This window comes from Hemicordylus capensis, chromosome 1 (genome assembly GCF_027244095.1).
Source record: "Hemicordylus capensis ecotype Gifberg chromosome 1, rHemCap1.1.pri, whole genome shotgun sequence".
Lineage (NCBI taxonomy): Eukaryota > Metazoa > Chordata > Lepidosauria > Squamata > Cordylidae > Hemicordylus > Hemicordylus capensis.
The window spans coordinates 432301195-432319568 of NC_069657.1; the positions used below are offsets into that span (position 1 = coordinate 432301195).

At 46.4% G+C, this 18374-nt stretch overlaps 1 protein-coding gene across 1 annotated transcript; it reads right to left on the reverse strand.

Annotated features, from left to right (window-relative positions):
• Positions 1-660: 660 nt before the first annotated feature.
• On the reverse strand, positions 661-17457 carry PTCRA (pre T cell antigen receptor alpha). Its single transcript, XM_053284347.1, has 6 exons — positions 17271-17457; positions 10833-10931; positions 8437-8757; positions 4105-4149; positions 2371-2506; positions 661-1794 (listed from the first exon to the last, which is right to left on the reverse strand). Exons 2-6 carry the CDS (start codon positions 10912-10914, stop codon positions 1698-1700), a joined length of 681 nt encoding a protein of 226 aa, XP_053140322.1. The 5' UTR covers positions 10915-10931; positions 17271-17457; the 3' UTR covers positions 661-1697.
• Between the last annotated feature and the right edge of the window lie 917 nt (positions 17458-18374).

The window sequence follows — 18374 nt, forward strand, 5'->3', positions numbered from 1 at the left end:
GGACAGCCAATTGGAGCGTCGCTCACACTCTTGTGTGATTGGTGTTTCTCCGGGTTTGCCTTTTAGCCTTTTCCTTCTCAAAAGGCTTCCCGCAAGCAAGGATCATCTCATTTGCATGCAGCCTGCCAGTCGCTTGCTCCGCTGACCATTCCTCTTCTTTGCTTCATCATAGGTTAGGGAGTTGCACTGAAGTCCTCCTCTGGGTGTCTTTGCAACGGCAAGCATGCCGTGGGGCTGGATGGGAGACATAGCAGTGCAAGCGAGGTGGTGGTGCTACTACTGGTGTCATGAAAAAACTGGAATGGACAACTGGGAATGGGGGGAAAGCGTGGCAGAAAATTTGGTCTGTGAGGAAGGAGACACATTTGTGGAGAGGAAAGAGCTGCTGCAAAGACGGACTTGTATTTATGGAGATAAATTTGAAGGGCAATATAGAGGGCAAAGTGGATGGTTTATTTAAAGGTAATGGAGCAACTACGAGGGGACCTGGAATACTTGGCTTGGGGAGCGCGGGTAATGGAATTTGCAAGAGTAAAGGTAAAGCAAGTGAGAAGTAGATTTATGCAAATATCCGTTAACAGAAACATTTAACTTAGCAGTTCTCCCACGTGTCTTTCCCCCTCCCCTCCCCCACCCTTTGTCTTTAAAAAGTCCAGTGTTCAAGTGATCCAATCCACTTTGGGAAGAAGAAAACTAAAGCAACTGCCCTGCCCACCTTGAACTCCTGGCTTGATCCAGTTCTTCTGGATCAAGGTGCTCCTTAAGGTGTCATAGGACTCAGTTCTTTTTACTCTAGATACCAAATAAGCAAGGCTACAGAAATCAGGACTCGTACCACACAGCAATAATCAAATATGCCACTTATGACGTCCTATTATTCTTACACAAGGCTAAAGGGTCATTCTTTAGAGTATGTGCACTGCCAGATTTTAATTTTTGGTATGTATATACTGCTTTCCAGGAGAACTTCTCAAAGTGGTTTACATAAAAGGTTCAATAAAGAACCAAACATCAAACAACATGTTTAGATCTTCCATGGTGAAGGCTTTAGGCTCACTTCTTCTCTCCTCCCCTCAAAGTAAGATGGTTACTAGGTAGCTCTGTGGTGGCAGTTGGAGAGGAAGCAGCTGCAACATAGGACCAGGATGGTGTCAGCACTCTAGTCTGTGTCTGTCTCTTTTCTCCTCCCCTCAGAGCAAGATGGGGATGATGGGAATTGTAGTCCAGCAACATCTGCTGGGGACCTAAGGGAACATTGGGCTAAGTTATCAGCACCAAAGGAAACTAAGTGGAAGGCTACAGCAAGGTGTACTAAAAAGGAAGTCTGAACTGAAGTCTATTCAGATTAGCACCTAAAGCTAGTCCCTCCCTTCTTCATCTGAATTAAGACTTTTTTCTCCAGGATGCATATTGTCTTCAGTTCATTTGGGATTGATTGTTGGTAGGGCTTGTTCATGTTTGGAACGAATGATATCAGGATAAAGGGTGGGGTGCACCTTCCTTTCTTCAAATCCCTGTATCGGTACAGCATCCACTGATTGTTCTAGTTCAGATATGTGCAAGGTATGAAACTAGCAAATAAAACACAATCTGTTTAATTTGTTTTTTTGTTTATGTATAGAGTTATTTTTACCCCTTAAAAATATGGAGTTATTTTTACCCAAATATGCTTCCTAACTCCCCACCTGCATCCTGTGCTAGCCCTGACAATTTCTTTGGGAAGAACCAGTTTTTGCTCTGTGTAGACGAACTGCAGAATGGTCGTGAGGCTTCAGGCATGATGGTGGGTCTTCTCTGAAAGGAGAGGAAACATTTTGATAGGCAGCAAAAGCAGAAGAAAATGACAGAACACAGTGAAACAATGCAGAATAAATGGATTCAAAATAAATGAATATTTACAAATTTGCATATGTTTTACAGATCATATAATTTGGCCTTGGTCAGGGTGCAGAATTTCCTCAGTACCAGTTTTATGCTTTTTTAAGCAGAGAACCTCTGGTGAAGCACCTATAGGTTTTTTGGGTGAGTGGAAATCTGAAACCAGATTTCCCAAGATGGGTGCTCAGTTTAATGGAAGTCAGAAAACATTCTCCCCTTTGCTGCAAAGCTCATGTTCCCAGTCTCCTCCCAAACCGAGATCAGCTCTTTTCTCTGGAGAAGCGTATACATACTGTTTTGCATGAATTCTGATACTGACATGAGCCGACTTGATGTCTTTCCCAGTCATCAGGTGTAAAGATGCCACCCTTCATATTGGACTTTTAAGTGGCTTGGCCACCTATCTTTATTAGTGGCTATTTCAGCTCCTTGCTTAATGGTTTAGATTTTGTCTGTTTTTGACTTTATATTGGACATTGAGGATATTCTTACCTCTTGTAAAGAATGCAGCAGGTCATCAACACATCAGACAGGATAAACTTGAACAGCAACATTCTGATGGCCAAAAGAAGCAGGATCTGTGAAAGGCTATGATGAATTTCAAATGATAATGTCTGGTCCTCAGCTTCTACGGGGGAAAACACACACAAAAAATATGCAGAACAATATCTACTAGAGAGTTATATAACCCAAAATTAGAACAAGTGAATAGATTTTCATCAGGGCACATAAGAACAGCCCTGCCGGATCAGGCCCAAGGCCCATTTAGTCGAGCATCCTGTTTCACACAGTGGCCCACCAGATGCTTCCGGAAGCCTACAGGCAGGAGTTGAGGGCATGTCCTCTCTCCTGCTGTTACTCCCCTGCAATTGGTATTCAGAGGCATCCTGCCTCTGAGGCTGGAGGTGGCCCATAGCCCTCAGACTAGTAGCCGTTGATAGACCTCTCCTCCATGCCATGAAGTTATCCAAATAGGAAAGTTGTGTGACATCAAGTGAATAGATAATTCCCTCCAGACATTTGTATAACGAATACCTGAATATGTTTCTTTAACGGGGACTGATGGCTAGAATTGACTGATCAGTTTCTATACCGCCTTTCATAAGACATCCTAAGGTGGTTTACAACAAAATACAATAAAACAAGGCCATTAATGGCCTCGATGGCTGGTGCCTACCAGATACAGGAATCTGCAATACACTCCATCTGCTTCAAAAACAGTTTTGAATTGTAACAAGTAAAGGAGTTATAAGGTTTAGTTTTGCAACTAGATGGCAGGAGTAGACTGGGATCAGGAAGGGGTGCATGTTTTGACAGAAACTGATGCTGTTTGAAAAATTAGCATCAGCAGGATATTTGCCTGCTGCTTCATGCTCAGGAAGTACTCATTTATTTAGAATATTTACGCACCACTTTTCAACCAAAAGTTTTTGCAAAATGGTTTACATAGCAAAAAAATAAAAATAAAAAGTCAATGAACAAGTATTTGCAAAACAGGTATCACAAAAATACCTCTGATGAAATCGACCATGTGAAGGACTTCCCTTCCAAAACCTGCTAAAAGGGGAAATGCAGAACAAAAGCAAAGAGAATATTTGATACCAAATGTACCAATGAATAAAGAAATTAGATTCCATTCTGAATATCATTGGGGTTTACTGCCAGGTAAGTGTGCAGAGAGCTGCAGCCTTTGGCTCTAATATATTTCAGATACAGCTAATCAAATTCTGTTTCAGATACAGTGAAGCAAAAGGAAAGGGGCCATAGCTCAGTGGTAGAGTGTATGCTTTGCATGCAGACAACCCCTGATTAAACCCTAGCATTGCCAGATAGGGTTGAGAGAGAGACCCTGGGAGAGCACTGCCAGTCAGCATAGACAATACTGAACTAGATAGACAATGTATGGCAGCTTCTTATCAGGAGTTGCCAATCTTGAGTCCCCAGATGCTGTTGGACTACAACTCCCATCATCCCCAGCGACAAGAGTTGAAGGCCATTGTGGCTGGGGATTATGAGAGTTGTGGTTTATCTGCGGACCCAACCAAGGTTGCTAACTCCTGGTCTAGACAAATAAATTTGGAATTAGTTAGTTCCTCATTGCATGCAAGACTAAATTCTGGCCCTGTGTACATAAAGAGTGATGTCTGCATGGCCCATTTCTTAGGAAGTTAGCTGCAGCTCTGAAGTCTTAATATGCCAAGACTGGGAGGAAACAATATTGCTTACCTCCTTGCTCTTCATCATCCAGATACAGATGTCCCATATTTTCCTCTACAAGACAAAATGGATATTAGAGAAGTCATTACAAGATATATATGGGTTAAAAAAACACCCTCTGATGCCACAAGCCTTTATTTTGCTGTGGTCTCACAGGTTTCCAGGTTATCTACACTGATTTGAACATAGTGCATAACATTTGTGTATGAATAGTCTTAGTTTCCCCTGTATTAGAGGATATCTAGGTAAGTACATATAACTCACCAGCAGGAGAGGGAACTGGGCAGTCAGGAAGAACCCTGGATTCGGGCAAAGATTCTGTGTGCATCCCCAGGAGCAAGGAGGGGATTTCTCTGGCCAATTTGTGGTTGTAACTTGATTTGTTTCCATTGCAATTTTCTGTAACTTAATTTTTAACTGGACCCCATTTTAATTTTATCAGTGTATAAGCCTCTCCAAGAACTGTTCCTATGAGCCAGGGTTTCTTAACCTTGGTCCCCCAAATGTTGTTGGACTACAACTCCCATCACCCCCAGACATGGCCTTTGTGGCTGAGGATGATGGGAGTTGTAGTCCAACAACATCTGGGGGACCCAGGTTAAGAAACCCTGCTATGAGCAGTCACTCCATCTGGCGGCATCAGAGGGAAAGGTGATGACACAGTAGGGCCGCCTTCATCAGCCTGATGATGTCAGCGCTCAGCCATGGGCAGCTTGCTTGAAGGGGTTCGGGGTCCAAATCAGGACCAGAAGGTCCAGCTGGCAGTCAGGAGTTGAGAAGGGGTAAAGAAAGCAAGAGTCAGAGTCAAAGCCAGGGGTTGGGATCCAGGTCGGTTGCGCAGGATTATGCAGCAAGCCGTAGGTTGGGGCAGAGGCCGAGCCAAAAGTCAAGCCCAGCAAACAAACCAGAAGCCAAGGCTCTTGTGGTGATCCAGAGATCAGGAACATAGCCAAGATCAGGGAAGCCACGCAGTCAAGCCAGGGAGATCAGAGACAACACGTCACAGAACCACAGTCATTACAGTGTGCATGCTTTCAGGTGTCTGGACACATGTACATGCAGGGGCGGAGCTATCACTGGGCGAACGGGTTCAAAGAACTCGGGCCACGCCCAATCAGGGGTCGCGCTTCGCGGCCCCAACACACACCCCACGTCTGACATCAGAAGCAGGGGTGCTAGTTTAGCTCCCGAGTGGGGGCCGCGTGGCCCCTTCGGGAGCTAAACTAAGGCTGACGCTGCGTTCGCAGCACCAGCCCGGAGCAGCTCTTCCCTGCTAAGGGAACGCAGTGAATGCGGCGAATGCTGCGCGGCCCCTTCAGGAGTTAAAAAGCTGCTCCTGGCTGCACTACGAAAGCAGCGGTAGCCTTAGTTTAACTCCCAAAGGGGTTGCGTGGCCCCTTCGGGAGTTAAACTCCAACTCCAGAATGGAGCCTCAAGGCTCTGTTCGGGGCCCAGACCCCGCCCCCCGCGTCAGACATCAGATGCGGGGGGCGTGGCTAGCCCCGCATCTGATGTCAGACGCAGGGGTTGGGGTTATCGGGGTGGCCACCGCGGCCGCACACAGGCCGCCGGTGGTCCTGTTCCGCCGCTGTGTACATGAACATTTATTTTAAAAGGGGAACTATATACAGGTTCCTGTCAATGCATGGTATAGATAGGAATTGTACTTCTGTACATACATTCAGTGCAACATGTGAATACAGTATGTGCTTACACTGTATACAAATTGTACACAGGAACATAGGAAGCTGCTTTATACTGAGTCAGACCGTTGGCCCATCTAGCTCAGTATTTTCTACACAGACTGGCAGCAGCTTCTCCAAGGTTACAGGTGAGAGCTTCTCTCAGTCCTATCTGGAGGCGCCAGGGAGGGAACATCCCCTAAGGGGAATATCTTACAGTGCTCACATGTACTCCCATTCAAATGCAAACTAAGGCAGACCCTGCTTAGCAAAGGAAACAATTTATGTTTGCTACTACAAGACCAGCTCTTGAATGAATTGCTCTATATACATGTTATGTTCAACACTCAAGCCTGATTCAGACATTATGCTGTATGAGTATACAGATGTCTAGACATCTGAACATGTGTTTGTGTGAATGACTGTATCTGTATTCATGTTAAAAGTGAACCTAAGTACAGGCCTTTCAAATGCATGGGACAGATAGGAAGTGTAGTGCTGTACCTGTGTTCAGCATAACATGTGAATGACTGTACCCGGGTACAGATCCATACCTGTGTACATTGCACACTCATTATACAAGTGTTGAACATATCACGTGAATGAGGATTCATACAATCTGTGTTCAGTATGCACAGGTCCAGATCTGTAGACAGGTACAGTGATTCATGTCAGGTACAACAGTACACCTCCTTTCTGTATCCTGCATTTCAGGGGCCTGCTCCCAGGATAACTTTTAAAATGAATGCAGGTACAGTCATTCACACACAAAAACATGGCTACGTGTATTATGCAGACATCTGAATGCAGATAGAACATCGTGAGGACAAGTGTCTTACCCTGGTTTGGGAGCTGTGTGTGCCCCCAATTTTCGGTTGTGTGTGAGCAAACAATTAGGTAAGAGCAGGGAGCAGTGATTGTGTGGGAGAGATGAGCTGGGCAGGACATCTTTTCCACCTACCTTGGTCAAATGCTGGTTATGAAAGCTGGGTAGGTTGGAGTGCCACTGCCCTACTCAGCTCCTGTCTCCCACACAATAACTTCTCCCTGCTCCTACCTAGTTGTTTGCTCTCACACAATCAAAATTTGGGAGCATGCATAGTTCCCAAACCTAGGTAGGACACTGGGTAGTCCACACTTTTCGTCTGTGTGAACAGTCTCAGTGTGTGACTAGGGTTCAAGGAAACCTTGAAACGGAGGCAAGGCTTACTTCAGACAGAAAGCTACTTATCCCCTTCCTGTTGCAAGGACAGTCAGTAACTGATGCCACGGGCAGGGCCTGCTCATAAGAACATAAGAACGGCCCGGCTGGATCTGCTGGAGCCCTGCTCAGGGCCTGGAGGCTCACGGGCCTGTTCCACTACAGCCGGCTTCCACCAAGAGCAGCCACATGCAGAGCCTCTGTCCAGGTAGCACCTGACAAGCTAGGACCAGACACCATGTTGGCTGCTAGTCTCCAACAACTTGGAGAGGAGAGCTGGTCTTGTGGTAGCAAGCATGACTTGTCCCCTTAGCTCAGCAGGGTCCGCCCTGGTTGCATATGAATGGGAGACTAGAAGTGTGAGCACTGGAGGAGATTCCCTTCAGGGGATGGAACCGTTCTGGGAAGAGCAGAAGGTTCCAAGTTCCCTCCCTGGCTTCTCCAAGATAGGGCTGAGAGAGATTCCTGCCTGCAACCTTGGAGAAGCCACTGCCGGTCTGTGAAGACAATACCGAGCTAGATAGACCAATGGTCTGTCTCGGTATATGGCAGCTTCCTATGTTCCTATGTAACTATTTCATGCAGTGGTCATGGTACCTCAGTTTATTTTCCTGTTCCCTCCCTGTTCCTTTCCCCATTTGTACCATGTCTATTGAATTGTAAACCATTATTTTAAATGGGTGAACTGCCTTAAGTTCACTGACAGAAAGGCAATATAGAAACACATCAAACAAACAAGCATAAGAGAGCAATAACAGCAAAAATTAGGAACACAGGAAACTACCTTATACTGAGTCAGACCACTGGCCCATCTAGCTCAGTATTGCCTCCAACACCAGGGATTCCCTACCTGTGATACTCCAGAACTACAACTCCGGCATCCCCCAGCCTCACAGTTTAGCAACATCTGGAGTGCCGCAGGTTGGGAACTCCTGGTCTACACTGATTAGCAGCAGCTTTCCAGGGTTTCTTCAGGCAAGAGTCTTCCCCAACCCTGGAGATGCAAAGGACTGAACCTGGAGCCTCCTGTATGCAAAGCAGATGCTTTACTACTGAGCTATGACCTCATTTCCAAAAAACCAAGGCACTGTATACAAGGTTCCCAGATGGTCTCCCATCCAGGTCATGACAAGACCCAGACCAGCTTAGCTTCATCAAAGTGGTTGCTGCATATGTCCTCACTTCTTGCCTGTGGGCTCCCCAGAGGTATCTGGTGGGCCACTGTGTGAAACAGGATGCTGGACTAGATAGGCCTCCTTGGCCTGATCCAGTAGGGCTGTTCTTACGTACTGCACTACCTGTCCTGTGTACTGTATTACAGATAGGACGTGTACTGCCGTACCTGTGGTCAGCATAACATGTGAGTCACAGTACCTTTGTACAGATCTGTACCTGTGTACACTGAAAACACCCACCCCCACACCCACCCACCCACCCTGAATGCTTTTTGATTGATACCAGAGATTGGAAGAGAGGTGGTACTCCACTTCCTTGAGGTTTTGTTTTGTGCAGCGTAGCAAGTGACGATCTCCCACGATTCAAATTCTTTGGTGTTGATGGAGATTTGAGAGACTGTGCTGAATGTGCCGTCTTCTTCCCTGGAAAATCCATAGCTGAAAGAGTCCAGCAAGCTCCCATTGCCATTGGAGAACCAAATGGCGTCCAAGGCATCCTCTGAGAGGCCATTTACCATACACACTACCAGTGTCTTCCTTTCACCATTTATCTCCACCTTGACTGGCGGTGCCAATGTTGAGAATAAGCTCAAAGAGAAGCTACCTGCTGTCAGAAGAAAAAAGTCTCATAAAATTGCATGTACCAAGCATATGCTAGTACAAAGTTACAGGATTGAAGGGCTCCCCCTCTTTGCCCCCATCTATATAAAAGTTGGTTTCCTGGACATCTTAATTTCTGGAGTTTTGCCTGGAATTTACCATCTTGTGCTTCCTCCAAAAAAACTGATGGATTAAAAATTTTTGTCGCCCATAGGCAAAAAAGTTTTTGCCGCCCTTTTACCTTAAACAAAAACAGTTTGCCTTTTTAAAAAAAGGTAAAATGGGGGACTTTATCCTTACCCACTCCACCCTTGCTGCAGCCACCGCTGCCCACAGAGTGGGGCAGCAAAATTTGAAGAGGGGCAAAGTTTGCTGATCCTCAAATTTTGCCGCCCTAGGCAAATGCCTACTCTGCCTCTTCGTTAATCCACCACTGCATAAAAATGAAAAATTTCCCTCTCACAGGACCTTTCTACACGAAACCACACAATGCAGGAGATTTATGATCGGATTTTCCAGCTGTAAAAAACCAAACACATTAAAGTAATCACACACACCTATTTTGATTGGAGCAATGGTGCTGGGGAGCAGGTGTTTAATCCTTCTCTTCCTCCATCTACAATGAAGGACAACACTGTAGAACTGAAAAAGGTGCAGAAGAGGGCAACCAAGATGATCAGGGCACTTTCCTTATGAGGCAAGGCTACAACATCTGGGGCTTTTTAGAGTGGAAAAGAAGCAACCACGGGGAGACATGTTAGAGGTGTATAAAATTGTGCATGGAGTAGAGACAGTGAACAGAGATAAATTTCTCTCCCTCTCGCATAAGACGAGAACCAGGAGTCATCCCAGGAAATTGAAGGCAAGGAAATTTAGGAATGACAAAACGAAGGACTTTTTCACACAGTGTGTAATTAATCTGTGGAATGCTCTTCCATGGGATGTGCTGATTAAGTGGGGTTTAAAAATCATGGAGGACAGATCTATCAATGGCTACTAGTTTGGTGGCCAACCTCAGAGGCAAGATGCCTCTAAATACCAGTTGCAGGGGGAGCAACAGCAGGAGAGAGGGCATGCCCTCACTTCTTGCCTGTGGGCTTCTCAGAGGCACCTGGTGGGCCACTGTGTGAAACAGGATGGGCTGATCCAGCAGAGATGTTCTTATGTTCATTCAACTTCCCCAGTCAATACCCCCTTTCCTCAAACCTATTAGCCCCACAGATAAAACAATACAGGCAGAGCAAGGTGAGGAAAGGAGCTCTCTCCCATGCTCTGAGCAGCTGCACTTCCTTTCTGGAAGAGGCCATGGAGGTGGCTGTCGATGAGATTCAGGCTCTGAGCAATTCACTGAGGGCCCGTTCCCCATGGAACACCCCGTAATGATGCCCCTGGCCCAGAGGGAGCATAGCTTCCCACTAAATGCAATACAATTTATTCCCTAGTAAATTACGGAGCTTTTGCAAAGAACCAAGACTGTCTGTTTCTGGCTTGTGCAGAGTCCAGGGCAAACATGAGGGGATGATGATCCATTTGGTTCCAGCCCTACCAGCACTAGTCATCCCCTGCTAACTGAACAAAGAGGCACCTGCTGATTCTCTTTATTTAGCAGGAGGAGAGCAACGGGCCCTATCCACCCCCAGCACAGCATCCCTCCAGTGGCTGTTGCTGGTGTTTATCATATGTTTCTTTTTTAGACTGCGAGCCCTTTGGAGACAGAGAGCCTGTGTGTGTGTGTATACATATATGTACTGCTTTGGGAACTTTTGTTGAAAAGCAGTATATAAATATTGGTCATATTTGTATTCTATTGCTGTGCTGCCCCCATGAGGGCCCCCACCCCAACACCCTACAGAGGATCCACACATTTTAAGAGCAATCCCTACTGTTACTTTTTATACTTAGTCATAATTAAAAACAAGGTGCTCCTCTTGAGGAAGCATCGCATCAGATCTGGAACTTGGCATCGGGGGAGACAGCCTTCTTCTCTGCCCTCTCTAAATGGCACTATACACACACACACACACACACACACACAGAGAGAGAGAGAGAGAGGTAAGGAAGGAAGGAAGTTTTACTCACAGGTCAGAAGCTGAAGTGCTGCACTGGTCAAGAGGTGGCTGAGCATCCTCCAGGGCAATGTAGTGTGGAGAGCCTGTGGCATCTTGGAAAGCAGCAGCACTAAGAGAGAGCATGTTAGTATGCCATGTGCCAAACCGTCTTAGCCGTTCTTCCTCTCTGGCCCCGGTTTTCCCTTCCCATTTCTAGCGGTTGCACAGCTGCTCTCTCTAGTAAACAACCCAATTGAAAAAGAAAAGTGCTCCCTTTGATTAGTTTAACTGTCCCCGGCCCATGTGGGTAGTACCACCAAATGATAGCATGGAAATGACAAAGGGTCCTCTATTTATTTATTTAACATATTTATATACCACCCCAAACCTGCACCTCTGGGTGCACAACAAAACAAATACAAATTAAACAAAACTAAAAACGATCAAAAAATAATTTAAAACACAACATTCAAAACTCTTAAAACCATAATTAAAAGCCTGGGTGAACAAACGTGTCTTCAGTGCCCTTTAAAAAGTTGCCAGAGATGGGGAGGCTCCTTTTGCAACAGCATTCCAAAGCCCAGGGGCAGTAAAGGAGGCCTGTCCCCGGGTAGACCCCAGATGAGCTGGTGGCAACCATAGGTGAACCTCTCCAGATGATCTCAATGGGCAATGGAGCTCATGGTGAAGATGCTCTCTAACATATTTATTGTACTATGAGCAGGGGGATGCATAGGCCATGATTCTGCAAGAGTGCAGAAAAAGGGCAGAATATGGTACTGCTTCACACTGCATAATTAATCTGGAATTCTCTGCCATGGGATGTAGTGATGGCTACTAGCTTGGATGGCTTTAAAAGGGCGGGTCTTGTGGTAGCAAGTATGAATTGTCCTCTTTGCTAAGTAGGGTCTGCCCTGGTTTGCATTTGAATGGGAGACTACATGTGAGCACTGTGAGATATTTCCCTTAGGGGATGGGACTGTTCTGGGGAAAGCATCTGCATGCATGCTAACATGTAGAAGGTTCCAACTTCCAGATAGGGCTGAGAGAGACTCCTGTCTGTAACCTTGGAGAAGCTACTGCCAGTCTGGGTAGTAGTGCCAGGTAGACAATATACTAAGCTAGATGGACCAAGGGTCTGACTCAGTAGAAGGCAGCTTTCTTTGTTCCTAAGGGGCTTAGACAAATTCATGGAAGACAGATCTATCAATGAGCAGCGCATTATAGACATCGAGCGCCAAACTGATCTCAGCAGTGTCCCAAAATTTCATATCAGGGCTCAGATACTCTGCTTCTCCAGCAGCATACCTCAACCAACTGGAGGTCCCAAAGCACAGAAGGGTGTTTAAATGGCTTGCTGTCATGGCCTCCCCTCAGCAGTGCTAGAAGGCCGTTATAGAAGGACCCCATTTGCAGAGCAACTATGCCCCGGTGGCCTTGGGCAGGTCGAAACTACTGAGCATGTTCTCCTCTACTGCTCGTTCTATAGAGACATTCGCGCCTCCCTCATCCTTCCATTGCTAAGCAAGTATCCAGGTCGTCCAAGCCAATTCTACAGCTCCTTGCTACTCTCTGACTGACTCTAAGCCTGCCATCACATATAGCACCGCCAGGTACTGTGCGGCTGCGATCAGCATCCGTCGGAGGATGACAGGCAGTGAGTCCTATCAGCCTTAATCTGACTCTCAGTGACACTGGGCAGGCCCTGCTATTGCTCATGTGCCTCCCTTTTTATTGCTCCTTATAACTTCTGTTTGGCTGCTTTCCAGTTTTATTACTCAGGATTTTATATTTTATATATTATTACTCAGGAGTTTATATATTTCTGTCTTCTCGTGTATTTTAACTTTTTTACATCCATTTTTATGCTCCCCCTTTGTATGCCTTTCATGCATTTTTATGACTTTTACTATTTCTCAGGCGTTCCGGCCCTCATGCTTTTGGTGTATTAGCTACTATTCATATTATTTTTAGTCTTTTTACTATTAATATGTTCCATCTTATATGTAATAACTTTTTATCAACTCTCACTTTTAACAGTATTCACCCTTATACTTTATGCTGGTCTGTGACTGTAATAAAGATTGATTGATTGATCTATCAATGGCTACTAGTCTGGTGGCTATAGGCCACCTCCAGCCTCAGAGGCACGATGCCTCTAAACACCAGTTGCAGGGGAGCAACAGCAGGGAAGAGAGGGCATGCCCTCACTTCTTGCCTGTGGGTTTCTCAGATGCATCTGGTGGGCCACGGTGTGAAACAGGATGCTGGAGTAGATTGGCCTTGGGCTTGATCCGGCAGGGCTTTTCTTATATAGTGGTCCCAGGATCTTTCTAATAACATGAGAGCCATATTATCTGAGAGCCAGTGTGGTGTAGTGGTTAGGGTGTTGGACTACGACCAGGAAGATCCAGGCAATACTGGAGGAAACTGATTATCTAGACCAAACTGGCTTTCGGGCGGGCTATGCAGTGGAGACTGCCTTGGTCAGCCTGATGGATGATCTACAATTGAGCATTGACAGAGGGAGTGTGACTCTGTTGGTCTTTTTGGATTTCTTGGCGGCTTTTGATACTATTGACCATATTATCCTTCTGGAACATCTGAGGGGATTGGAGGTGGGAGGCACTGCTTTGCAGTGATTCTGCTCCTACCTCATGGGCAGATTCCAGATGGTGTCCCTTGGAGACTGTTCTTCAAAATCTGAACTTTCCTATTGTGTCCGTCAAGGCTCCATATTGTCTCCAATGTTGTTTAACATCTACATGAAACCGCTGGGAGAGATCATCAAGAGATTTGGTGCAGGGTGTTATCAATATGCTGACGACACCCAAATCTATTTCTCCATGTCAGCATCATCAGGAGAAGGCATAGCCTCCCTAAATGCCTGCCTGGAGGCAGTAATGGGTTGGATGAGGGATAACAAATTGAGGCTGAATTCAGATAAAACGGAGGTACTTATTGTGTGGGGTCAGAACTCGGGAGGCAATTTTAAACCACTGGTTCTGGATGGAGTCACGCTTCCCCAGAAGGAACAGGTACACAGTCTGGGGTGCTTCTGGATCTGAACCTCTCCCTGGTGTCCCAGGTTGAGGCGGTGGCCAGAGGTGCTTTTTATCAGCTTCAGCTGCGTTCGTTTCTTGAGATGAACTACCTCAAGATGGTGTTACATATTCAGGTAACTGTCATGCCTCAGACTTCGGACTCAGAGGAGTCAGGGCAGGAATGGGAAGAGTCACCTGCTGGTGAGGGCTCAGAGGCACAGCAACAGGACTTGGCAGGGAGCCCAGACTCTGGAGCTGAAGATTCGCAACAGCTGCCAGGCATGAATTCTGATGGGGAGGAGCCTGAGATTTCACCTGTCTTGAGAAGACGGCTCAAGAGGGAGGCTCAGTGGAAGTCACGCAGGCGCAGGAGATCACTAGAGAGGAAGCCGAAGTGCTGACTCAGGGGATCCTGATTGGCTGCTGGTTCTCATGAGCTCTATATATTTGGTACTCTCTCAATCGCTCAGGGCTATTTGCAATTGTCTCGCTGGCTGCAGATAGTGTGCTAATTGAATTCTTAAACTCTGTCTGAGTTCCAGTTTGCCTTGTTTATGTTTTCCTGCTTGTTCTGTTAATTCCTTGTTTCTGTCATCCTTCGCTATTTTCATTCCTTGATCTGTGTTCTCTTTTCACTTATTACTTAGTTATTGTTAGAGGGGGGTACATAGTTCAGTTCAGGGGGACTTAATTTATTTACTGTTTTCTTGTGAGCCTTTTATTTTTCACTCATGCAGTTCCGCTGCCGCTTTCTGTTATCTCACCAGGGAGTGCTGAAGGGGGTTGTAAATCCTGTTGGGTTAGCCGAGCTAACAGATTTATGACAGTAACCTCTAGGCTGGATTTTGGCAATGTGCTCTATGTGGGGCTGCCTTTGTACGTAGTCCGGAAACTACAGTTGGTCCAGAATGCGGCAGCCAGGTTGGTATCTAGGAGAGACCATATTACTACTGTGTTGAAAAATCTACACTGGCTGCCGATATGTTTCTGGGCAAAATACAAGCTGCTGGTTATTACCTATAAAGCCCTAAACAGCTTAGGCCCTGGGTATTTAAGAGAACGTCTTCTTTAGCATGCGCCATACGGCCTGTTAAGATCATCTGGAGAGGTTCATCTGTGGTTGCCGGCAACTCGTTTGGTGGCTAGTGTGCACGGAACCGGTCCGGCACTGGGGAGGGGGGCTCTTTAAGGGTGGGGGAGGATGTACTTACCCCTCCCGCTGCTTTCCCCCCTCCAGCACTCTCCTCTTGGTAAGCATTTGGTAATACCTTCCTGATACCCCTACCCCCGTTCCTTGTCCAAAGGCTTCAAAAGCCTCACGTCGCACGCACCACCTCCGTGTGTTGCATACGCAACGTGCAAGCACACAGTGAGGCTTTTGAAGCCTTTGGACGAGGAATGGGGCGGCAGGAAGGTACCCTCCCCGCCCTTAAAGATCCACACACAAACACACCTCGCATTGAACTGCCGAACTGGTCCTAGTCCAGACTGGTCCAGAGGCCCTTAGAATGGGCTCCAAACCGGTCCGTGCACATCCCTATTGGTGGCTACTCTGGAATGGGCCTTCTCCGTTGCAGCTGCTGGACTTTGGAATGCGCTACCTGTTGAAATAAGAGCCTCCCCATCTCTGGCAACTTTTTAGAAAGCTACTGAAATTCACCAAGGCTTTTAATTAGATTTATGGCTTTAAATGTCTAATGATGGTTTTAAATGATTTTAATATTAATGATTTTAATGTTCAAATGATTTTAATTGTTTAATTGATTTAGTTTTTATTTTAATTGTTTTTATTTTAATGTAAACCTCCCTGAGCCATTTTTTGGGGCAGTATATCAATCAATCAATCAATCAAACAAACAAACAAACAAACAAACAAACCTATGCTGAGTAATAAACAAACAAACAAACAAATAAAAAAACTTATGCAGAGTCAGAGCCCTGATCTCAGAGTGGTCCATACTGACTGTCAGCTCTCCAGGGCTTCAGGCAGGGATCTTTCCCAGTCCTGCCTGTAGACTCCAGGCCTTGAAACTCGGACCTTCTGCATACAAAGCAAGTGCAGAATGTTAACGTGTTTAGCATGGAGTGCACACAGTCCTAAACATGAGTTTTCTAAGTTAGCATTTCCATATACGAAGGATGGAATTCGGCACATAGCTTAGAGAGAGCCAGGCTGCCGCAGAGTTCAGCAGTTAGAATGGCCGGCAAGCCCAATGTTTCCCCTTTCACACAGTTGTTGCCCTGAGTGTACACTCATAGCAGAATGAAGCTGGATGGTCCAGACGAGCACACTGCTTTTCCTGGGAGATGAAAGGAGCCAGAAAGAAAGACCTGGTCTATATATGCAACAGAATCAGGGTCTCTTCCGATGATAACTGCTGGCTGCCAGCCCATCTCTGCCAAACGAAGAGATGAAGAGTCAGGAGTGGCCCTTTCATGAGGCAAGGTGAGGCAGTTGCCTCAGGCCGCAGATTATTAGAGCGCCAGCAGGGTGACAAGACGCCCTGCACCGTCACCATTGGAACGGATCTTTGGGACCAAGCAGGCCCTTGCAAGCTCTCCTCATGCTCTTTGCAAAGCCTGTGAGAAGCACAAGAAGAGGAGTTTGCTAGCAACCTTCCCTCCTCCCTGCCCACCCCCTCCAATGAACTTTCAAGCTTGCAGTGGCTGGTTTTGAAATGGGACTGCCCTCCACCAGGGCAGGGCATGGGCAAGGGCAAGACAGCATTTTGTGCCTTGCCTCAGGCACTGTGATAATTTAGGTCACCCCTGCGAAGGGTTGATCAGTGAAAAAGGTGCCCCCAATTAACTAGGCAGCAGCTAGGTAGTGGTATGTAGGTTTCCTCCTTTCTCTTGTACAGCAAGGAATGTTTCTTCCAAGATGTGGCCTACAGAGACATACTGTGCATGACAGGCTAAAACTGAAATATGCATATCTGCTGCTCCTCCCCCCACTTTAGAATGTTTGCATAAATATGTAGATTAAATCAAGTAAAGCTCACATGATTTTCTTTATTAGTGAAAGCCCTAATAAAAAAATAACATGCAAATAGCTCCCAATAGCAGATAAACAGCAGTGATTGCTCCTGAAATTCACATCCCAAAGTAGGATAATACTAAAGAAAGCATTTAATATCAAGTTTTTAGCGCTGGATGGGACCATTTCAAGATTTTTATTTTTTACTTCCCTTTATTGGCTGCCCCATTCTTCTTCTTCTTCTTCATATTGCCATACAGTCGTATTTTGCATCCTTAACCCCTGCAGCAGCTGTCTTGGTGAGTACTGAACCCATCTCACACCTTTTGGATGCTGCTGATCCGCATCAAGCCTCCCAAAACTCCACCCTTAGATTTTGCAGACTGCAACTACTGGAGCAGCGCTTCCAACACGCCCCCATCCCCCCGTGGCCAGTTCTTTTGCTTACCAGCGGAAAAGTTCGGTAGAACTCCAGAAAACTCTTGTGACTTTTGCTTAATATTATCTAACCTGATGAAGAGTCCTGCAGAACTCCAAAAACGCGCTTTGCAACTTTCGCTTAGCGCCTGATGAACAGTGCTGCAGAACTCCAAAATGACCTGGTTGTTGCTTTGCAACTTTTTTGTGGCTCCCAATAAAAGTAGTAGCCTAGTTTAGACGTTTCTTTTAAGGGTCAACACGGATTTTGTGTTGTCAGATATTGTGATATCCCCCCTGCGAGCAGGTTCCTCTTGGTATGATCCAGCTTTTCCTGTTGCCTGATTGGTCGCAGTCCCAGGAAGTGGACTGTTAGGCTGGTTTATGTGTTTGTGAAGCCGCTTTGCCGGAGTCTCTCTGCTGGTAAGAGTAGGGCGAGGCGAGTTCGTGTTAGCAGATCTGATTTGGCATGCATGCTTAGCTTGGGGGGCTGCCATGATGCCCTCTCATGTACCGTTACCGGGGAATAAGCTAACCGAATCCTGTGGGGCTTATTTCCGAACAGGCATGCAGAATATCCGGGCTGCACCGCGCACGGGTTGGGGATTCGGGATCGGAGGTTGCAATTTATCGAATCTGGGAGCTGATGGGACGAGCCCCACTTTCTGATTGCATGGAGATGGTTGCCGGGACCTAGCCCCACAACTTCACAGGTTATTCTAATCGCCGGTCATGATCACCCTTGCAGGCATTTGGGGTTGTGTGAGCCTTGCTCTGCATCCTAGGGGGAGGGTGGGGGGGAACCCAATCTCTTTGCCTTCCCATGATATAGGGGACACAGTTCTCTGTTGTTCCTGGCTCTTCCCAGGCCTGTTTGCAATGCATCGAGACTTAGTGCAGGTTGCTGAACAGAAGACAAATTGGGCAGGCTGCAGATTAGATCTCGAGAAATGCCTCCTCCCCTATGCTGTGTGCGTAACAACATGTAGTACTTTATATAATAATAACTAGTTTAACCCGTGCAGAGTTTCTGCACGCTAGTACTTGATTGCTCCCCTTACCCTCTGCCACAGCCCCCCTCAGCTCAGAGATCTCCCCCACCCGCACCTGAGCTGCACTCCTCCTCCTCCTCCTC